Source organism: Vombatus ursinus, unplaced genomic scaffold (genome assembly GCF_900497805.2).
Source record: "Vombatus ursinus unplaced genomic scaffold, bare-nosed wombat genome assembly UNPS02004691.1, whole genome shotgun sequence".
NCBI lineage: Eukaryota > Metazoa > Chordata > Mammalia > Diprotodontia > Vombatidae > Vombatus > Vombatus ursinus.
This window is the reverse complement of record NW_020944469.1, coordinates 6,851,083-6,875,233: the sequence shown is the minus strand read 5'-3', so window position 1 is coordinate 6,875,233 and position 24,151 is coordinate 6,851,083. Positions and strand designations below refer to the sequence as shown.

At 42.6% G+C, this 24,151-nt stretch overlaps 1 protein-coding gene across 2 annotated transcripts in view; it reads right to left on the bottom strand.

Annotated features, from left to right (window-relative positions):
- Positions 1–23,244, bottom strand: part of DACH2 (dachshund family transcription factor 2) — a 415,832-nt gene extending 392,588 nt beyond the window's left edge. The window contains exon 1 of one of the 2 annotated variants that reach the window (XM_027839863.1): positions 22,439–23,244. In XM_027839863.1, the coding sequence (XP_027695664.1) occupies positions 22,439–23,109 (671 nt within the window). In that variant the 5' untranslated portion in view covers positions 23,110–23,244. The remainder of the gene's footprint in view (positions 1–22,438) is intronic. The other variant, XM_027839873.1, reaches the window with a different exon arrangement.
- Between the last annotated feature and the right edge of the window lie 907 nt (positions 23,245–24,151).

Below are 24,151 nucleotides of genomic sequence, written 5' to 3'. Positions count from 1 at the left end.
CCAAAATGCCCTCCACTGAAACCACCCCAGCTATTCAGGGTTATCAATATTGCTGCCTGAGAGACAGTGCTGCGCAGGTTGGAAAATAATAAAGGAGACTGTAAAGGAGAGAGGAGGCTGATGAAGGCTAGAGCAGATTAATTCACCTCACTCCCATTGCCTTTGGGTTTGGGGCTTTTTAATCCTCCTAGGAGCACATTCCAGGAGTAATTCAAAAGTTTCCCAGAGTCACTCTGACTTTCAAAAATATCAGAGATTAGAATAATATAGAGAAGTCAGCAGATTAAGGGGCAAGCAGCAGAGTGGCTAATAGGTTCTTTTCCTAAAACACTAGGAAAAAAATCCCCCATTATGACCAAACAAGAGCTAGAGAACATTATGAAATGCAAAATGGATCATTATGATTACATTAAATTGAAAAGTTTTGGAACAAACAAAGCCAATTCAACTAAGATTAGGAGGGAAACAGAAAACTGGGAAAGAATTTTTACAACCAATGTCTCTGATAAAGGCCTCATTTCTAAAATATATACAGAACTGAGTCAAATTTATAAGAATATAAGTCATTCCCCAATTGGTAAGTGGTCAAAGGATAGGAACAGGCAGTTTTCAGAGAAAGAAATTAAAGCTATCTATAGCCATATAAAAAAATGCTCTAAATCACTATTGATTAGAGAAATGCACATCAAAACAACTCTGAGGTACCACATCACACCTATCGGATTGGCCAACATGATAAAACAGGAAAACAATAAATGTTGGAGGAGATGTGGGAAAATTGGAACACTAATGTATTGTTGGTGGAGTTGTGAACTGATCCAACCATTCTGGAGAGCAATTTGGAACTATGCCCAAAGGGCTATAAAAATGTGCCTACCCTGTGACCCAGCAATACCCACCTCTAGGTCTGTATCCCAAAGAGATCATAAAAATGGGAAAAGGACCCACATGTACAAAATTATTTATAGCAGCTCTTTTTGTGGTGGCCAAGAATTGGAAATTGAGGGGATGTCCACCAACTGAGCAATGGCTGAACAAGTTGTGGCATATGAATGTAATGGAATACTATTGTGCTGTAAGAAATAATGAGGGGGCAGCTAAGTGGCTCAGTGGATAGAACACCCACCCTGGAGGCAGGAGGATCTGAGTTCAAATCCAGTCTCAGACCAGACACTTGACACTTACTAGCTGTGTGACCCTGGGCAAGTCACTTAACCCCAATTGCGTCGCCAAAAAAGAAAAAGAAATGACGAGCAAGTGGACTTCAGAAAAACCTGGAAAGACTTGTATCGACTGATGCTGAGTGAAATGAGCCGAACCAAGAGAACATTGTACACAGCAATAGCCACACTGTGCGATGACTAACTAACTTTGATAGACTTAGCCCTTCTCAGCAATGTAAGGACCTAAGACATCTCTAAAAGTCTCATGATGGAAAATGCTCTCCACATCCAGAGAAAGAAATATGGAGTTTGAATGCAGATCGAAGCACATTATTTGATATCTCTTTTTTTTGTTTGTTTCTTCTTTCTCGTGGTTTCTCCCATTGGTTCTAATTCTTCTTTACCACATGACTAATATGAAAATAGGTTCAGTGTGAATGTGTACATAGAGCCTATATCCAGATTGCACGCTGTCTTGGGGGTGGGGGGAAGGGAGAGATGGGGAGAAAATCTGGAACTCAAAATCTTATGAAAGTGAATGTTGAAAACGAAAAATAAATATTTTTTTTTTAAAAACCGAATTGAGAAACATCTAACAGAATAAATAAAAATGCAATACAACATAAAAAAGAATCCCCCAAGGGGCAGCTAGGTGGTGCAGTGGATAGAGCACCAGCCCTGAAGCCAGGAGGACCTGAGTTCAAATCTGACCTCAGACCAAACACTTGACATTTACTAGCTGTGTGACCCTGGGCAAGTCACTTAACCCCAATTGCCTTTAAAAAAAAATCCCCCAAAAATGAACATCTTAGTCCAACTCTTCCTTCAATTTTCTAAAATGTATTAAGTCAATTACTTATTTCTCCCTGCCACTTTAAAAATGGTGAGTTATGGAATCTCTTTACAAGCCAGAAGCTGTTGAAATAGTCATCTATTACTTCACAATGTCCAAACTATTCTTATTCAGATCATCCAAAACCAAGGGAACATAGATTCCATCTCTTCGGACACATTGGAAGGAAGGCCAACAGCAGCACCATAGAACAACCTAGAACAACTTCAAACAAGACAAGCATACAAAGGTCCCCAACCCAACCTTCCCAAGTCTAAACTCAAAGAACTGTTTTAAAAATAAAGTGTGCTTTGAAGGCCTATCCAATCAGTTAAAAAAAAAATCTCAACATCTGTGTCCAATGGACTGTGATGGGGATTAAGCAGGGGCTACCAAAAGGAAGAACTGCTGCTACTCAGGCAGGAGAATGAAGCTGGAAAAAAATCCTAACAGTTCCCATTTCTCCAGTGGACTGAGATTTTTAACAGGAATAATTCCTGTACTCAATGCCTGTCCCTCAGGAATTCTGAACAGGCTAGGGCACTATTTTTACCTGGTTCCAATCACTTCAAACTCCATTTTGGTGACTTATTGCACATCCTTTTTTTTTTTTAAATTAAATATAAACAGACTTGTTTCACACATGGGAAGGAGAATATCCTCCAGTCTCCCCACAGCAGCAAGTCAGAGATCAGATGAGTCTGTAAGGGAAAGGCAGACATACTGGGAAGAAAGGACCCGAAAGCCTTAGCTCTGTCTGTCAAATGAGGGGGAAAGGGGTGAACTCTAAAGTCCCTTTCAGCTCTAAATCTATAATCCTATGCTATCTCAGGGCTCCCTATTATAGCCTACACTCAGAATCAAAATAGTCAATTAAGGCAGAATTTAAGGAGGCGCCAACGTATTCAGAACAAACTTAATTCATTTTGGCCCTGTCCCAACTCATCCTTTGGTTTATCATTCTCCTTGAGATAGCACCAAGGTGCCTCTTTTGACTCAGTTGTGAACATAAGAATAAGTGAGCTTTTTTAGTGTGTGCCTAAAGGAGGCCTCATGTTCCGAGGGAGGCTGGACTGAAGTGAGGATCTGTACAGTAAGCTCTAGTGCTGCCTATGCTACTTACACTCTCTGAGTCTCTGGCTTCATTAGATCGTAAGCTCCTTGAGAGTAGAGACTGTCTTTTGCCTCTCTTTGTATCCCTAGCGTTTAGCATAGCGGCTGGTACATAGTAGGTGTTTAATAAATGTTTATTGATTGACTGGCTTCCAGTTTAGCCTTCTGATACTAACAAATGAGAAAGTCAGTTCTCTAATAGGCCTCCCAGGACTCGAATTATTCAGTGATCTAAGGTCACCCCTAGCTCTACCTTTCTGTGACTTCGAATGGAATTCAACTAAGACTTAGGCAGTTACAAACAGTAACAAAAAAAAGTAATAGTAATAAAATAAAACATCGCCAACGTGTTTGGGATGTTCTTTGGGGCTTAAACCTACAGTGCTCCAGTGGGGGGTAGGGAGGAAGGCTTTTTACATATTAGAGGTCTGAAAATCAGAGGGAGGCAGCCCAGCATAGAGGAAAGCAGAGTTCTCTGAGTCCTAAGACCTGGGTTTGAATCCTGGGCTGGACACATGCTCCCACATGATCCCTTAGTCCCTTCACCAATCTGAGCCTATGGAGATGGTCCCTCCTACCCACCTCTCTGCTTGGGAGAAAGTACTTTCTAAATCTTGAAGCTTAGTGAAATGTGAGCTCTTATTAAGGCTTAAACTCAGCCCTGTGCATTTGTGGTTGAATGATCGGCACAGATTTGGGAAAAAAAAAAGGAAAGAAAGAGTAAAAAGTCTTTCATAGGAGGAAAACAAACGCTTCATTTAGTGGGCCGAATCAAAACGTTTCTGTATGCATTCAGGAATGAGCAACAGGAAGCCTCCCACTCATTTTGCTAAAGAGTGAAAGTTAATCTCCCAAAATGGGGCCTGGGGTAACTGTGGCACCCGCAGTCCTCGCCCCAGCTAGCGGTCCTGGGGTGCAAGAAGGCGAGCCTCCACCGGGCCTCGCGCCAAGCTCGCACACACGTGTGCACGTCATCCCAAACCTTCGGAAGCTTCGTGGGCAGCTCCCATCTTCTGCTCCCGGCCTTCCTCCCTTCTCCTGATTCCAAACTGTCCCTTTAACACATCACTCCTAATTAGATGATTAGTGCTTAGAAGGGCAGGAGAGAAGTTATTTGCATAATTTAATCACAAAAAGAAGTTAAAGACACCGATTTTGCTGTTCCTTTGTACAATTATCTTCTCCGGCCTGGGGGGCTGAGATATTAATGTGATTAAACAGTATTTCTGCAAACAGGCAACTGTGTGTCCTCTATTACAGCAGGGCTGGAGGCAAATGAAAAATTAATTTTAGAAGACAATCAATTTTATTCTACATGACTGTAATAAATAACAGGCCATCTGCAGACAAGTCATTAGACCCTGGGAGGGTACATGTGTCACAAAGTCGAAATGACACACAAGGCTGAATTTTCCACCAAAATACAACTCGGAATAAATGGCCCACCAGCTGCCATTTCAGCCTCAAAAGTCAACGTACACGGATTTCCTAGAAAGCCAGGTGCATGCTGAGTCACTTAAAGGCGGCCAGTTAGGTCCACCCTGATTGCAGAAATTCCCTAGGGCTGAGGGTTTGAATTCTGAGCATCCCGCAGTCCTGCAGATATATCCATGTTCACCTCCAGGGGAGTGATCGCTTCTCATGAATGGCATCACAGCTGACATCTGGAGAACACTGTAATGGTGCATTAGAGGCAGCTAGGTGGCACACTGGATAGAGAGCCAGAAGACTCAAGTTCAAATTTGACCTCAGACCCTTAACTGTGTGACCATGGGCAAGTCATTTAACTGCTGTCTGCCTCTATTTCCTCATTTGTAAAATTAGGATATTAACAGCAGCTACATACCAGGGCTGTTGTGAGGATCAAATGAGATGACATTCGTAAAGTGCTTGGCAAGCCTTAAAGTGCTACAGCAATGTTAAACACCTCACAAGAGCTTCACGACAACCATATGGTGAAGGTATTATCCTGACCATTTTACAGATAAAAAAACTGAGTCTCAGACAGAATAAGTGACTTCCTCAATCTCACACAGCTAGTAAGTGTCAGAGGTAGAACTAGAACTCGGGTCTCCTTGACTCCAAGTCCAGCATAGTGTGCTATCACTGGGCTTTTAGGATATGGATATGATAGGACCCTGTACCAGAGAACTGGGAGAACCACAAGTATGCACAAAAAGAAAGAAAATGTGTTTCCTATCTAGTGGGTGAAAAGTCTGCAGGTGTTTTCTTTCGTTAACCAATATCCAAGAAGTTTTGATGCTACCTACCAATAATTCCTGATATGGCTGCTGTCCAAGAGAGTCTCCAATAAACAACCACCATATAAACATTTTCCTCTACTGAATATATTTATGTACATGTCTTACGCTTATGTCATCAAATCAGCCCCCAAAACTAAGATATAAGATTTCTAAGTCACTGCGCCAACATTAGAAGTGCTGTTCTGGGTGCTATGAGACATGAGAGAAAAAAGGATACTGAGAAACGTCCTTAGGGCTGGGGAGACAATGCAAACACACAAGGAGTGAAACGACAAGAAAACATTTCAATAACATTCCAAGACAAAAATTGAAGAGATGTCATAAAGCAATACATGATTAATGACCAAAATGAATTGGACAAGCCAACACTGCAATGAGGCCAGAGAAGGGAGAAGCCACATCAGCCCAGAGTAGGGTAGGTAATTGAGCCAACTTTGAACCATGAACCACGCTCGGGTCACAACCAGCAGAGGTGTCAAACTAGGGGCTGGGTGCATGGGGCCCACAACTAGTACGGCCTGAATCAAATTCTGATGTAACTGGGAAATATTTCACAAAACAAATACAAATACAATAAAATATAGATAACATTACATTTTAAAACTAAGTCAACATGTAGCTCTCAGGAATTTCTACGTACAGCTTAATGGACCCTGTTTCTATTCAAGTTCGACACCACTGATGTAAATGATCAGTATTCCAATTTTAGGGATGAGGAAACTGAATTTCAGAGGTCATGTGGCTGCTAAGTGGAAGAACCCAAACTCCAATTCAAGTGTTCTGACTCCCCATCCAGGGTGCTTGAAGGATGACCAGCATTTCAAAGGCAGAGAAGGGAGGGCCCTGGCAGGACTGCAGACTAAGCAAAAGCTTGGGGGCTGGAGTGCATTAGTGTAACAAGAACTGGGGGAGGGTGGAAAACACCTTTCTGGATGGAGTCTCAGAGGGCTCAAGAAGCTGAGTAGTTACCAATTTTCATTTGATAATAATTTTTTTTAAAGTTTAATGCTTTAATATCTCAAAAATTCCAGGGAAGTGTACTAGGATCTAACTGCTTAAGTGTCTATTTTAGCAATCTTTGGAGTATGTAAAAGGCTACCATGTCTTAGACCTACTGGACCGCAATGATCCGGTAGCAGTTAGAGATGTCAGGGAGGGAATGTGCTGTTCAGGTACAGGTCGGGGCAGGCAGCCTCGGAGTTCCCATCAAATTCTCTGATCTCAAGTACCCAGATTTCTTGACTCTACTCCATGGCTATAAAAGGATCTGATTCTCTGATGAGAATTAATTTTCACAACAAATGTAAAGACAACATTATAAGAACATCCTTATTGGATTACTGAAAGTACCACACTATTTTTCAAATTCTTTGAATGAAAATGTTTTGAAGAAAACAGTGGACTGAAGGACACGGAGGTAAGATGTGCAAAGGCACAGAGATGAAGGAACACAGGATCACAGATTTTGAACTGAAAGGGATGGTCATCTAGTCCAACCCCCTCATTTACAGAGGAGGAAACTGAGGCCCAGAGGGGTTAGGAAACTTTCCCAGGGTCACACAGCTAGTTTCTGAAGTGGGATTGGAATCCTCATCTTGTCTTTCTCTATGCCAAAGAAATTACAGAGGCAGTCCCTAGCCCTATCTTCTTAAGTCCAGAACTCACCTATTACATGATACTGATGTAATCCTAAAGCATTGCCTGGGGCACTGAAGTCAGTAAGTTGCCCTGGGCCACACAGTCAGTGTGGTACAACAGGTGCATATGAGAAGCAGGACTAACCCAGGTCTTCCTAAACCTAAGAGAGGTCCTCTATCGGTTCAGCTCAACCTCACTGTCTCTCAGGGGAAGGAACAGCAAAAAGGCCAATCTGGCCCGACTACCGAGTGCGCAGAGGGGAATAAACGGTGTGTAATAAGCCTGCCCAATAGAGCGCGTTGGCACACAGTAACCATAATCCACACCTGCAGTTCGACCTTGATTTCATAAATGGGCCACCACTAAGCAAGCACGTGACCTGCCATCCTTTCCCTCTTCACCCTGAGGTCTACTTGAATCAGCTTCCCTTTCACCCTTCAGCCCAAAATGACACAGCTAAGATCATCAGTTACCCAGCATCCCCTATCCCTTTAAGCTGTTTGATCAGTTGCCTTTGGCTTTCAAATATCTCATCTAAACGGTAGATCCTGGCCTTGAACATACTCCAGCATTCGACATTATCTATACGGTCACAACAACACTATTGGTGATAGAATCAAATTGAGTCCCCATGTGAGGGAGTTCAAAGATCCTGGAGTGGTTTGCCATTTCCTTCTCCAGCTCATTTTACAGATGAGGAAACTGAGGCAAGCAGGGTGAAGTGACTTGCCCAGGAACACACAGCTAGTATATATGTCTGAGGACCCAAATTTGAACTTGGGTCCTCCTGACTACAGGGCCAGCATTCTATCTGCTGCACCATCTAGCTGCCCATAAGAACATGGGTCACCTATTAGTTCTCTCTCCTTTTTGCTACTTGACCAGTCCAGCACCTTTTCCAGTTGTACAGTGCTCTGCAAAGAGCTTTTATGACATATTCACTGGTAACACAAGAGAGGGGCAGCATGTCATAGTGCAGAATGAGCCAACCCCAGAACCAAGAAGACCTGGGTTCAAGTTCTGCCCCTGATACATACCTTAGCCTCCAGATAATACTTGAAGCCCCTGGTGCCTCAAGCACTGGAAGTCACAAAGGAGTTAGTTACCATTCTGCATCTGGGGAAGGAGTTTCCCCACACTAATAAAATCAATGGAATCACAGGTCGTGACCTTCTCCCTCCTCAAAAAAAATTGCTAAAGATCCCAAATGACTTCTTCAACATCTGCAGTTTCCCCTGGCAGCTCCCTGGCCTGGGACCCACCACAGAAGAGATGATCAAGATGCCTCCTTTCCTTCAGAGGGATCCTTTTCTTTCTGTTCCTTCCTCCTACTTTGTGCCAGTCAATTTATCAATTCCCCTTCTAGTCTCTCCACTCAAATTTCCAACTACTAACCCCTTTGCAATGCTCAGGAACACTGAAAACTTTCAACAATCCCTCACTCAATAAGGCTCCCCTTTGTAATCCTTTCTCAAAGATGTACCACTCCCCTAGACAGAAATGAGCTGGTGAGGAGGCTCCAAAACTCTGTTGGGTCAACCCCTTGGGGGGTCCTTCTCTGGCCCTCTTCAATGTGGCTGAAAATGCGGTTCTTCTCTGTGGTGGTACTACAGCAGGCTAGACTGGCCACAGCATTCCTGTGCTGCACTGCTGGTACTCAATCAGAGGAATGCTTAAAAAGCATTAGCAACAACACTGGGAAGGTCATTACAAATAATTTTAGACTTTCACATTTGCTTTCCAAGAAACTAAATTAAGCCAAAAAATTGGCAAAAATGTGGCGTTTCCAAATTTAGAAATCACACTGCATAGATTGTACTTTAATCCAAACAAAATTGATCATTACATTCTCTTCAATATAATGATTCAAATTATTCTCTCAAATATATATATACACACATATACATGTATATATACATATATAAAATATACATATATACACACATACACATGTATATATACATATATAAAATATACATATATAAAATCCCATATATAAAAATATATATAAATATATATACATATATAAAATGAAAGCAACTAACACTTTACATTCACAAAGAATTTAAACTCATTTTTCAAATATTCAAGCTGTGAAACTGTTCCCCAAATCCCTATGGAACATATTAAAATCAAGAGAATCCAGCTCAAAGACAGACAATAACTCATCCATGCCAATGGACAATGCCCCCCCCACACACACAACACACACACACAACACACACACACACGCACACAGGCAGTAACATTTAACAATGCCATAAACGAAGATGTCTGGTAGGGTTAGCAAGCATTCAAATGATGTGACAACTTCTGAAGCCACAAGCTCACCTCCAGGTAAACGACGTTTCTGGTAACCAGGAGTCTCCCTGATTCAGAAAGAAAGCGCCCCCCCCTTTCCCCCCTTCACTTTACACCTAATGAGTGCTGGTTCTGATTCCTACCTACACGCACTCCTATCCTGGTACTAGAGTGAATGATCAGAAGCTCCAGGGGGTAAAGGGCCTGGAATTGTACCTACCACTCGCATCCCATAACACTTAGGAGAGAAGCAAGAATGCAATGTAGCAAAAAGGACTGAACTGGGAGTCAGAGGACACGAGTTTGAATCCCGATTCTGCTACTCATCAACAATAGGACCTTGACAAATAACTTCCCTTCTCGGGGAAAGAGATGACTGGGAGCTGTAGCAGATGATCTCTCAAGGCCCTGCACGTCCTCAATTTAAGATCCTAAGTCATTGTGACTGACCTTTGAAGTCAAAAATACAGCAAAGTGGTTGTAATGTGCCTCTGCATCCATAAAAAATAAAATAACTATTTATACAGTAATAGACCACAAATTCTTCCAATTCTAAATTCCTGATAAATTCCAATTCTAAATACCAGGATAAGAAAATGAATGCGTTTATTCAATAATCAATATTTATCGATTAGAATGCAAGAGAGAGACCAGGTCATAGAATCTCCAAGCTGGAAGGGCCCTCAGAGGCCATATAGGCCAACTGGCATCTGAAGACTTTCTAGGAACATTCAGAGGTAGCCAGGTGTTGTAGTGAAGAGAACTCTGGGCCTAGGGTCAGAAAGACCTGCATTCAAATCTAGTCTCAGACACTTATTAGCTGTGTGACCCTGGGCAAATCACTTAACCTCTGTCTACCTCAGTTTCCTCATCTATAAAATGGAGGTAATTATAGCATCTAATCTCCCAGGATTGTTGTGAGATCAAATGAGATATTATTTATTAAGTGCATAGCACAGTGGCCAGCACCTAGCGGCTACAACATTAATGCTTATTCCCTTTCCCCAATAACAATAAGAGCAACAGCTGATATTATCTCATTTGCTCCTCATGCAACAACCACGTTAGGCAGATACTACATGCAATGAAAATTATTTATATGACTTTACATTTATATTTCTATGTAATATTACATTTTTATATCATAATTTCTATTACACTTTATACGTGTACTATCTCATTATTTCCCCCCATTTTACAGGCAGTGAAACTGAGGCTCAAAGAGGTTAAACTGACTTGTCCAGATTGAATTCTGCCCATACAGGGGCTACTAATGTTTAAGCCTCACAATAACGTGTGGGAGTTGGCAGGGCATATGTTATTCTCTCCATTTTACAGATAAGGAAACAGACTTAGAGAATCTCATAACAGAATATTATAGTGGAGAGCGCAGTTCATGTGAAATCAAAAGACTTAGGTTCAAATAATGATTGTCATTTTACTACTCGTGTAGGCCAAAACAAATCACTGTATTTGTAAAATGAGGGGAGAGAGCAAATAAAGTCTGATGAAGCACCTACTATATGCCAACCACCATGCTATAAGCGCTTTACAAATATTATCTCATTTGATCCTCACAATAACCCTGGAGGTTAGGTGCTATTCTTATCCTTATTTTACAGCTAAGGAAACTAAGGCAGATAGAGGATAAGTGACTTGCCCAAGGCCACACAGCTAATAAGTGTATGAGGACAAATGTGAACTCAGATCTTCCTGACTCCAGGCCCAGGGCTCTACCCACTGGACTATCTAGCTGCCTGCCTCTAGGGGGTCAGACTAGATGATATCCAGCTCAAAAATGCATAATCCTGGGCTTAAACCCAGTTCTCCTGACTCCAAGTCCAATACTCTTTCCAAAGCTTCCCTGCTGTCTTAGCAATGAGAATAAGCAGGCACAATATATCCATTTGGTAATAACTGCTGAACATTAGCACCTCGATATTATTAGTGACAGATATATACATATATATACACATATGCGTATATATAATACATAATGTATATTTATACACACATCCACACACACACAGAGGCACACACACGTACACAACTGACTTATAGGAGCTTGTTTCACCTCAAACAATTGTAGCTTTATCTGCTCTCGAAACTCGAAACCCTGCCATTGCTCAGTACTCACACTCAGAAAATACAAACTCATTTTGATATTAGGTAAAGTAAAGCTTAATGAGAAAGGTAAATCTGCTGCAAAAGCTAAAATAACGTACTCGCCAACAAGGCCAAATCCAATTACTTGGTTTCTCCATCGTTTCATACTGTCCATATCACCAATTCTTTCTATGAACACGGATGACGAGATACTCATTCCAAGTATCGATAAATCCAATTCACTTGCAAGTCATGAGATCACCCTCCCAATGTCATGGTCCTCTTTGAGAACGCAGGGACGAACATCAACAACAAGGCAAGGCATACTACTTAAATTTGCTAAGAGAAAACTAAGAATTTGGGACCAAGTTTTCTAAAGGATAATATTGTTCCCATTGACAAAAAAAATAGAAGTATTCAATTAAATACTTGTTGAATGAATAATATTAGTTTTAAAGTATATTCAAAGTAAACACGTGATTGGTGTGTAAGCTACAGCTTGCGTCACTAGCCGTCAGATCAACTCCCCCCCTCCAATCAAAACCTACAGGATGTTCATAAATGCAGAGCTAAGGGCTTAGTTGATCACAGACTATTTTCAAAACATCCAGTTAAACAGAATCTAAATAAATAAAATACTGCCAAATGCTTTTCTTGAATACTTATTCATGTATGATCCCTTTGCTTACCCTGTTTTCTAAAAATATTTACACTGAGGATCAAGGGATTTTGAAATCTCTGTTATCAAAGCACACTCTCTCATCTCTACTGGTGTTTTTGTCACTGGTTTCTCTCCCCCATCCCCCAATCTGTCTAGGATGTTGTATATGACCATAAGCAAAACAAATCCAATTCTAAGCTGAGATCTGAATAGGTAAGTAACCACACAAATAAGGTAAGTTTTTAATGTTTCTCTGTCCGTAGCTTTGAGACTTCAATGGAAATGACTGAGTATCCGAACAGATATATAAGAGAATGAGCCTTCTGATTAATTGTGTAAGCCACAAAAACTCTTATGCCTCACAACAAATGCAAAGGAGAACAAGAATCCCCAGGTCAACTGAACATGGCCACTCTGAAGTGGAAAGAAATGGTTCATTCCAATCCCTCCTGATGTGGATTCTATTTATAACACATCAGCAGCCTCTGTGTTCGTTTAAAAAAATGAAAGCTCTCCTCTTAAATATGAAAAATCCTAATTTCTTTCAGTTCAATATTCCTGATATAAGTCCAGGATATAAAAAAATAAACATAGCTATTATTTACTGATTAGAACACCAGAGATAAAGAAAAGGACATTTAAAGACAAATCAAAAGTGAATATCACAGAAAATAATTACATGAGTTTCATAATTTAGCAAAAAAATGACATGGGGAGAGGGAAGGGACAAATGGTGATGACATGTAGCTCGCATCCACCTCATAAACTCTAAATCTAACATGAAATTGCACCCCTGAAAAGAGGGGAGGCCCAGAAAGGTACGGCGATTCTTCAGAAACTCCATTACATCTGAGTCCGAGATCTAGTGATCTTATCATGAAACTACTGAGAAAAGAAGTTTTCTGGGATTCCTGTTCCAAACAGCAACCATTCAAATGTAGAATTCGGGCAAAATCAAGTACAGTGGTGTAGTTCTTGAGACCATGCAGTAAGAAATTTGAGGTACTGGAGGCTTCTATTCATTCAAGTTCCTTGGACAGGGTTTGAAATAGAGTCCAAATCATATGGAACTCCCCCAATATCAGGGGACTTTTCATTCTCTATACACATTGGATATCCTCTCAGAAAAATCAAGGCCTCAACTCTGTTTATAGTAATGTCATTTTATAGCTAGACATATCAAAAGGCTTTACATACTTTCTATAAGTTTGGTGTGCTATTAATATTGCATTTAGGCTCAAGGCTTGGAAAACATACTGTAAAATGGGCCATTATAGGCATGTAATTTATGCTGCTACCAGAAACCTTCAAGAAATAAGTAGTTTTACATTATCATCAGGGATATACTTTATTCTTATTTTAATACAACAGGATATCTCAAATTGACACACATACAGATAATGCATTAACAAATGCATTAATAAAACACACACATAAAAAGACCAATCCAAATATTGTCTTATCCTTTTGGACAAATGAGAGACAGACTTCCTCCCGAACAACTTAAATGCTAAGAATCTAACATATTGCTGCAAGCTATAATGGTTATAACTGTTAATCCAATACACCTTTTATACAAACCCATAAACACACGAGTGGAAAAATAGCACAGATGTTCATCTCTAATGCAATTTCCATTCAATTTCCTAAGTGCGGTCCCTGTGTGCAAACTAGCTTAACGTTATGTTTAGCTTGCAAATTCTTTTAATAAATAATGAATGCAATAAAACTAGGAGATCAATGACAAGCTGAGAAATCATAAAAAAAAAGCCTTTTGTGTTCAGGCTGTTGCCGATTTCAAACTTTAATCCGGAGACAGATCAATATTACTTTTTCTTTTTAACCCATCACATAAATAGCAGGGAGACTAAATGTGGCCTAAATGCTGTTACCAGATATCAGTTGCAAACAACCTGATAAGACCATTGGACATGATTGCAATTGAACATTTTATACCTTTACATACACACTACATTATACACTGTTAAGCAGTCAACTTGTTTAAAAAAATCATTGTACAGCAATAAAAAGACTACCATTGGCTCATTTTTTTTTCCTTTTTGCTTTCCTGTCATCTGTTTTTTTTTCCCAGTCAGGTAATTACTGAGGTTTTACCACAATTGGCTCTAATAAGCCCAATAAATGCAATAGGTCAAAATGGTGGCTAGTTCAAAGTAATTTTATCTTCTGGAGCTCTTAGAGGAAAGTGAATTCTATTCTTAAAAAATACATTCTACCTGAAAAAGGCAAGCGTGTTCAAAAAAAGCATTTTCCTTTAAAAAAAAAAAAGTCAATGATAGAGACGTAAGAATATCATCTGAGTTTAGGTCTTAGAACCTGTCAGGCACAAAATAGAAAGGAAAGCATTCTGATTAATATATTTTAGTATTTCTAATTCCACTCATATAAAAAAAATTTTAAGACCAAAACTACTCTTATCATTGCACCCTGAAGAACCAGATTTTGCTGACTAGAAACCCAGATCCAAAGTGTATGGCCCCAAGGGGTCATTGTAATATCAAGAAGGTTAAATCTGAATGGCTAAGGATCATTATGTGGCAGTGAGCTGGTGATACTTTGGAATTCTGGTTTAATCACAACATTAGAAAATCTTTTCAAAGTTCACATATAGAAAATGAAATGGAGGAAGGGGGTCACATTCTCTTTAACAGTACCCTGCCGTTCCAATCTCCAAATTTCAAAACCTGGATTTTTGTGCCCTTCTGTGGGTCTCTTAGAAATGCTTTTTGTCCTGAACACTGAGGGTTTTAATAATGGAATTAAAATTGCAAGATTAATGTCCTTTTAACCACAGTATACCTTAGGAAGCAGTTTTATTTAAACCTACCATCATCTATGGGAACAACTTTGACTAATCGAGGAAATTAAAGCCAAGAAACAAATTTTAGATAGCACTGATTCATTCATTCATTCATTCATTCATTCATTCATTCATTCATTCATTCAGTTAACATTTAGAGAGTCTTGGGGGTTGCCACAGACTAACCATAACCTATTGCAACGTGTACTGCTCGAGCATGGATTGCTACGTAAAGCCCTATTTCTGTGTTTTATGCCAAAGTGTCAAGGGGTATATAACAAAACAACAACTAGCAAAGGACACTAGCCCCCAACTGCTGGTCAGGAAGGAAACCAGTAGTGCCTTGAGTTCCAGAGACAATTTAGGGAGAAGTTGCTTCCCCTACACTTCCAAGTCATAGTTTCTTATCAGTTAGCATCAGAGAAAGCCATCATATATGGCTCAAAAGAAGGCAGGTCATAGCAGAAGCACCTCACCACCATGAAGCAAGAAAGGTGGCTGAGAAATTTCCCTTCAAAACATATTCCTGATCACGATAACCATATGTACCCCCAGCTTCCCTGATTAGGCTGGCGCTCTCAGTATGATCCTCTGATGGCAACTTGGGACTGCAGCAGGGTATTCAACAACGCTTCCTATTTCCCCCCATCTCCACGGAGCAGCAAAATGAAGGTCCACATAGCGAATGATGTGTGCAGTTTCTTTGGTATGAAATGTGCATTTTTGTTACACAGTGTTTTCTGAATTCTGTTGGAGCAAGTAAAGCAACAAAGCTTACAGGCCAGCAGAGAGCTCTTACTGGATCAACTGATTAAGCACGGATGGTTCCAAGCTGCCCAAGATGAAACCAAAGCCTATCTTGGTAAGGATTTGAATTTTTCTTCATTACCAATGGCCATTTTCCCCAACTGAACAGGCAACAAAAAACAGAAGGGGGGATTAATATTTGCCGATATGAAATTCAAATTCTATCCAAAGTTTGTTCTCTCAAGAAAAAAAAAAGATGTAGGAGGCATGTTTTAAACAGAGGTAAGTGATCAATTTCAGGACAGTGATCTCAAAGTTCCTTTTGGTTTACATTGGGGAATTCAGCAAGCAATTGGGGGTATACAAGTGTGTCCTGGAAGATTTATGCTCTACAGGTTCTTATAAGGAATCTTTAACTAACTGAACCATATGGAGAAGAAAACATCTTTCCAAAAACCTCCGTACTCCTCAGTGAAGAAAAAATGATTGCCTAGTGGACAGGCTACTTCTTTCTCTAAAAAAATCCTGAAGGACTTCCAAATCCCTTGATAAAAGTGCCCTGCAGCTGCATGAAGCCACCAAGCAGCTTATTAGTAAGGATTAAAAAACTAACACCCTCCTGTAATCAATTTGGATACAATACTCTTCTATATATAGTGACACTTGCAATGTGTCCCAATCATATATGACTTATTCTCATCATTCTCACCATAATGAAATATTAATGTGGCGAAAATTGTTGCATTATTAAGAAGCACCACTATATTTAGATTTTTTTTTCAATATTGATTTCTACCATATTGGGATAGTTAACGATTTTACATAAAATTACATATAAGCTTCCCATTTCTAGGAGAAAGTTTATTAATTGCCACAGAGTAATCTTACAATTAAGTTTTTATTTTCCTTAGATTCCTAATAAACAATCTAGCTACTCTGGCAAAAAAAAAATGGGAAAAAAGGGGGTACCGCCACTTTAAAAGCTTCAATCTCTCTGACATTGCTGGCAGAGTATGGGAACATTAATGCATCTGTCATGATAACAAGCTAAGAATAACATCTAGACATCAAACCGAGCAGAGAATCCATCTGAAGTGATTCATTCAGATCTGTCTCATTGATTTATTAAACACAGGGCAACATCTGCAGCCTCACAGAGCCGCTTGGCGAAATTAATGCAAGATCAATTCAAATGGAAAAAAAGTGCAAAAGAGATAAATCAAAACACCATTTGCATGCAGTTCCACAATCAGGCTTATTGGGTGCAAATGCTCAATTTCCCTCCCAAAGCAAGTGTGTTTAAATGTTGTTTTATCTTGTGAGAATTGTGTGATTTGAAGTGACAGTGAAGAGTTTTGCAGGTTGCAATGGAGAAAAGAAAAAAAGGAAGAAAAATGCTCGCAACGGCCTTTTGAATATGCAACAAGAATATCATTAATACCTAATTGTTTTGCTGTTGGGGAAAGGGTTGGTGGGTTTTCTCCAGAAACATAGCATTTTCTGTTTTCCATTAATTGCAGAGAGATTATAAGGCAAATTTGAAATTTTGAGAAGGGAGAAATCGGAATCATTTGTATCATGAAAAATGCAGGATAAATTACTAATCGAAACCCATACTGCCAACTGAAATGCAATTTATTTTGATTAGGACTCCTTCCAATTCGATTTGCCTACCAGGGGCATTTTTAAAACATCTAAAGATTTTATTAAGACAAATAAGGTTCCACAAGAAAGGGGCAAAGATGTCGGGCTTGCCATTTGCCACACGTATTAGGTATTTCCTTTTTAAAAAATGAAATATCACCAGGTCTGAAAACCACAACCCCCAGATTTTGCTCTGCATTCATATGCTATATAATGAAGCTATTATCATAAGTAACTAGCCAAAGATGAGTACATCATACCATCGAGCATTTATTTAACGATCGACTAAATGGATACATTTGGACAAATATGGATGGGCAAGCCGAATTCTCTGGGTAAGGAACCCAAACAGGTTGTGTACACAGAAAGGTCCATTTAAAATCAGTATGCACTTCTATAGAAGGCCCGTGTGCAGGCACAAGGCTGGACTGCCCTCATTATAGCCTTGACATCATCACTCCCCTAATAAAAGACAGAGAGCATTGGTGACTAGGTGACTGCTTTTAATAGACAACAGGACTACACCCTCGTTAGCCTGCGCACTCCAATAGCTACATTCACTGCCTCCATTCACTCTTAAATCCTTTTATTATTTGGGAACAGGAGCAGAAGTCATGCAAAATGTTCCTACTGTTGCTGACAAACCTTCATTTTCGGGGGAATATGTGCTGTTCTGCGTTGGGCACAGACTATTAATGCAAAATTAAGGCTCAATCTATTGAGGGATGGTTGATTATCAGGATCCAGCATTCGAAAATAATTGCAAAAGGTTTTAAAAGTCATTATAATTGCATGATCCAGTGGTTCCAGCATCAAAGCAGAAATGATAACAAGCCCAGATACATTCACTGAAGCTTTGAAGGTTCTCTTTAGGAAAACCTAAAGTTTATATATTTGACTATATCTTGAAAAGTAACTCAATATATTATTAATAATGTTTTCTTAATGAGACCACTCTTGTTTTTTCAAGCATCCGTTAACCCAATCAAGTGACAAAATAACAATTAATCAGTTGGACTTCAAATAATCAGTTATACAATCTGAGAATGTGAGGTTTATACAGCTACAAAGCAAGCTGTTAGCATTGGATAAGTTAATTTAAGCATGTATCTGCCCTCACACTAGGTTTGGGTTTTTTTTCCTTTTTTTTTAGCTTAGTTTTTGAGGGTTTTTAAGCACTCAAGAGAACATTTCTACAGAGTAAGAATTTAGACTAGCCAGGAAGGCAAACGTTCTTTCCGAACATAACTGGCCTTGCCATCGCTAAGAAAAAAACAGCTACATGAACTTGAATTTACTGTGGGGGGGGGAAGTTTTTAAGAAGAAAGTAACTTTTTAAGTCACTTGGTGTCTTGGTCTCTTCATGTTTATCTTGAAAATAACCTGCAGTAAAACTCATTTCCCAAGTTAAAGGGCATGAGAGGAATGCCCAGTCCAGCCCTTTGGCACTGAAGTGATGGCAAGGCCGAGTCATGTGGTAAAACAAGATATGGCCAAGAAGCTTTCTATTCTCCGACAGCAGGCAGGCCATCTTGCCCAACTTTTCTTCTCTGGGGAGAGAACTTTATCAGGAAAGCTAGGGAGGGGCTAATAGCAAGATACTGAAGACTAGCCTTCGATCACCTGCAATCACCCAGCTTGTAATGCTTTCCAGGGGACCAGAGCTAATTAATGCTATTGGTCTAGCATGCTCATTTGGGATTCGTGCCAAGCTACAGTTAGAAACATTTGTCCTGTGACCTCACCCTGATGCAACCTGGTGGCATTATAGAGGAGGCATGGGTGTCAAAACAACAAGTGAAAATTCCAAAATTCAGTGTTTTCATTTCTTTTTTTCCTCTAACAGTAATGGAGGGAGAGGAAAATCACGCCCATTGTTTAGGGAAAGAAAACTGTCAATGGTTTCAACAGAAATCAGTCTTACTTTGAAAAATTATTAGCAGATGAAGAGAAGTCTCCTATCAAAAATGGATCTAGCATGGGAGTTTTCCCACTGACTGAATGTACTATCCTTGATCTGCACTTTCTTTTGCCAAGCCAGAAGTTGCTAAGAGACCTTGGGTTGAGCAGCAGAATCCTCCCCTGTATCTCTCCCCCTCTTTGGTCACTGCTCTCTTAAGCTTTCACTCATTCCCTTGCCCTGCTTCTCTTTGCTCTCACCCCCCGGGGTTTCTCATCTCCTCCTGGCCTTGAATCTCCATCTTCTTTATTTTGGCCCTCCTGGGCCTTGCTCCTGCTCATCTGATTTCTCAGCTCCTTCCTTCTACCAAAGGCACATGAAGAGCCGAGGATTTTGCACCTTGTGGCGTATTTAACCCAACACACAAAGAAGAGTTTTGAATCAAAGTCAGAGCACAGCTAACTAATGGCACTTTTGCCATTTTGTGATTTTTTTCTTAAGTATGATGAGGAGGAGTGTTGTAGCTATCAAATTTGCAGATGTGTAATTTAAATATTAAATGAAAGTACACAGAGACCATTATTTCACACCTAGAAAAGGCAAGAGATCAAAGTGTTCTAAATAGTCTTCCTCACCTCTCTCAAATACATAGAAGTACAGTCTTTATACTGTCAGAAAATTCAGGTAGGGGAGCATAACAGTCACTTTTGTTCAATATGAAGTAAGACATAACCAACCTGTATGCATAAGAGAGACTCATTTCCAATTTTCCTATCTACAGCCTTTACACACACACACACACACACACACACACACACAAAGCAATTCAAGAGTTTAGGGCTGCAAACACCATCAAAAAGCAAAATATAACAACCGAGTTAAAGCAAGGGCAACACACAATCACACAACAGGATCCAAAAAACACTTAGTGACCACCTGTCCCCACATACACAGAGAAATCAATCATTTGTTTATTGTTGGATTATTTTTTCCTCAGTAAAACACTGGAATCCAAACATTTTAAGGTTTTGTTGAGGCAGAAAGTACTAAATCCTTCACTTAAGCCCTTCTCAATTTTCTTTTTCAATGAGTGTCACAGATTTTGAAAAGGGAAATTGTATAAATTGGGCCCAAGGATAGCATTTCCTCAAGGTAGTAAGTGGTCAACATCATGGAGCCCTCCCTCTTCCAGGGAGAAAAGCAGAGGAGAAGGCAAAGCTTTAATAATGAGCAGATTTTCATGTCTGGAATACTTTAGTCTTTTTGAAGTCATGGAAATGAACTAGATGACCCCCTCCTGGTCCCTTCCTAACAGTCAGTCTCACTATTATTAAAGGGCTTTGTGGCAAATCAAAATTTACTCTGTGCTCCTGGAGCTGAACACAGCTTAAGCCTCATTGTGTCCTTTAAAACTGGGCTATTCCTGAAGAAGCCATGAATGACATCACAAACCAGGTTTGTAAGCCCTAATAGATAGGAAGTCAAGCAGGAATTCCCACAGGAGTCGGGTTCTTTTTAATTACTTGAGCACAGAAGGATATCTGCTCTCCCCAAAAAGGAGGGGGGGGGGCTCTGTCAAATTCTGCATCAAGCAACAGTTTGTCTCTGCTTTGTCTTTGTCAGTACCCTTCCATTCTACCTAACACATTCCCTCCCACCTCCATTTTGGAGCAGCAGATGTGAGAACTGTATTGCCAATTTAGTTTTTAGCTCTGGAGATTTAAACTTGCAGTGAGAAAAAGCAAGAGAGGACCCCAAGAACTTCCCCTAGCACATAACCTTTCCAGGGTGATCCATTAATGGCTTATCCCAGTCACAATGGCCGTGCAGGCACTTTCTTTCCCTTAATGTATTACCAAAACCAATAGATAGATTGATCGACAGGTAATTAGAGAGATAGAGATTAAGCATTTACTACTATGTTCGGAGAACTGTGCTAACTAGGAATGGAATTCACAAGCTCACAGGTGCTTAACGTGGGAAGGGGGATGGCTACCATAATTTTCTCTCTAACTGGACGTGATTCACAGAGCATTTACATATGAGACTATACATGAATATGTGCACCACTGACTGCTGGTACTGGTTATAAGATCTGCAATCTCATGCACTCATAAAAGACAGATAGACAGACAGATAGATAGATTTAGATGAATAGATGGATGCACCGCCGGCCAACAGCATTCACACTTTGGTGGAAAAGCATCTTTCCACCAGTTTGCCTGAGGGAAAAACCGAGAGCATCTTTTGCAGAAAGCTTGCCAGGGTCTCCAGCCCAGCCCTCACACCCGGAATAGACTGTCCTTTGCAGAGGTCCCCCAGAAACGTAAGAAAGTGACAATCCCGATTCCGTTGGCAGGGGCGCGGGCAGCCGAACGGAACCGCCAGACTGAGCGCCCGGCTCAACTCACACATACACGCGCGCGATACGCGCGCGGGTCGAGGGCCAGCGGAGAAGGGGAACCAGCGGGGAAGCCCCCACCCACCTAAGCACCCCCCTCACCCCCCACCCCAGGTGGGCACGATGTGCGCGCAGGTGGCGGCGGCTGGCCAGCTCGGCTCGGGCTCAGCCCGCCCGTCTGGCATCAGCATTCAGGAGAAAGTATGATCCCGGCCGCTGCTGCCGCCGCCACCGCCGCCGAGTAGGAGAGAAAACAAAAGAGAGACGAATTAGTTGGGATTTCGGCTGCTTTGGGGGGGCTGGAACAGGCATGAAAGGACTGGCAACTTTCGGGGCAAGGGCTGCAAACTGCGGCTGCGGGAAGCCAAGCGACCCTTCTGGGAGCTCCAGGGGTGGGGAGAGTGGAGATGGTGGCGGGGGCGGGGGGCGGTGTAAATCGAGTGGGACTCACGCGGGCCACAAAGTTAGCCCAAGGAAGGGGGGAGTGCTAAGGGAATAAAGGGGGAGAAAAAGGGAGCGGGACGCAAGGATAGAGGTGGGAAAGGCTAGAAAAAGAAGAGACGAGAAGAGGGGAAAAGAGGAAAAGACAGGAGATAAGGGAGAAGAGAGAAGGACAGGGGAGGAGAAGAAAAGGGAGAAGAGAGGAGAGGAAAAGAGGAGAGAGGGGAAAAAAGGAGGGAAAGAGGTGGAAGAGAGTAGAAAGTAGAACAGACCAGAAAAGAGCAGAATCGACGAGAAGAAATAAGAGAGGAGGGGAGAAAAGAAAAATAAAAGGGCTACGAGAAAAGAGGGGAGAAGAGGGGGGGGGAAAGGAGAAAAAAAGAGCAAAGGCGAGAGGAGTCCTCACCTGGCGTTGGTGCAGTCGTTGTACAAAGTTTCGAAGTCCTTCCTGGTGATGAGTTTGCAGCGGTTCACCCCCGGCTGGATGGCGCCCAGCCCCCGGAGGATCCTGACCTGCTCGACAGTGCACACCACGGGGGTGATATCCAGTCTCTTGAGCTTGGTGTAGACGGTGTGCAGGCCCCCCACGAGGTGCTTCAGGAACAGGTCGAAGACCTGCGGCAGGCAAATGAGCTCTTGCCCCTCCACCAGGAAAGAAGCCACCTTCACTCCGTGCAGATCGACCATCTTACACTCGTTGCCGCCGCCACCGCCGCCGCCGCCGCTGCTCATAGTCAGACCGCCGCCGCTCATACCGCTCACGCCGCCACTCATAGTCAGACCGCCGCCGCTCATGCCACCGCCGCCGCCCATAACGCTCATGCCACCGCTCATAGCGCTCATGCCGCCGCCGCCGCCCATGGCGCCCATGCCGCCACCGCCCATAGCGCTCATCCCGCTACCACTGCCGCTGGTGGAGATGAAACTGTTAATCATGCTAGTGGTGAGCCGGGGGGAGTCGGACGGGCTGGACGAGTAGAAGGGCTCGGCGCGGAACAAGCCCCCGGGGGCCCCGGCGCTGCTGCTGCTGCTGCTGCTCGAAGTTGCCGAGATCACCGGCGGGGCTGAAACAGCCATTGTTACCCTGGGGGGCTCCGTGCCTCCGGTTTTTCTGGGCACCACTCAGTCCACGGGGTTTTGCTCGCGCTCTCTCAGTCCGTCCGCCTCTCTCGCAACTGTTGGCCACACTACTCTAAACAGGCTCACGCTCCTCCCACGCCCCGCATACACAGTGAGCCGCAGCACCCGCGGCTACCAGACCCCACCCACTCCCGAGACTGGCAGCACGCCTCGGCCAATGGGCTCCAACCTCACGGCTCCTGAGCTCAGAGAGTGGCTGCGGGAAGCGAGGCGGGGCGGGGCCTCGGGGCCCAGCCCGAATACCTGAGTCCCCCCAGAACTGGTCGCGTGAATGGGGACGGAACCGACTGGGGGGGGCTGGGCTGGGCTGGGGTCTTCGGGCGCCGGCCGCGCAGTTCGTTACGTTTGTCTTTCTCTTTCTCCCCTCCTCATTTCTCCCTTGCGTTTGCCCGCGCAGCCTTTAGCGCCATCTCGGAGCTCCGCTTTGCGGGGCTCTCCAGGGTCCAGGTACCCTGGGCTTTGTAAGCCCCGGGCCCGAGAACGAGATTCCCGGGTGAGCCCGGGAAAGGAGCAAAGCCCCCAGAGCGCCACCTGCCACCCGCCACCCTTGCTACCCAAGGCGGCGGCCCCAGACCCGGCGAGCGGAAACCCGGAGCATCTGGGCAGAGTCAAGCCCCCTTTCCCTGGTGGGTGCCCGTACGGACCAGGGGTTGCGGGGTGGGGGGGAGCGGCACAGAGCGGAGACGGGCCTGCAGGCGCACATCCCCAGAGGAAGCAATCCCTAGGGACTCGTTTAGGATTCTTAAGCTTCCGTGGTGCCCCGGCCCCTCCTCGATTGAGGCGCCCTGGGCTGAGGCTAAAGGAGCGCCCCCTCCTCTACTGGCCGGGGACGAGCCCCGCTTTTTCCCCCCCTCCCCACTGGGAAAGCAGGTGGGCAAGGTCCCGTGGTACGTCCAAACGCACGCATAGCAAAGGAACAGGTGCCCTGGGGTTGGGGGTCGGGGCGGGGGGGGGGGCTTTCTAAATAAATCTCTGCTTC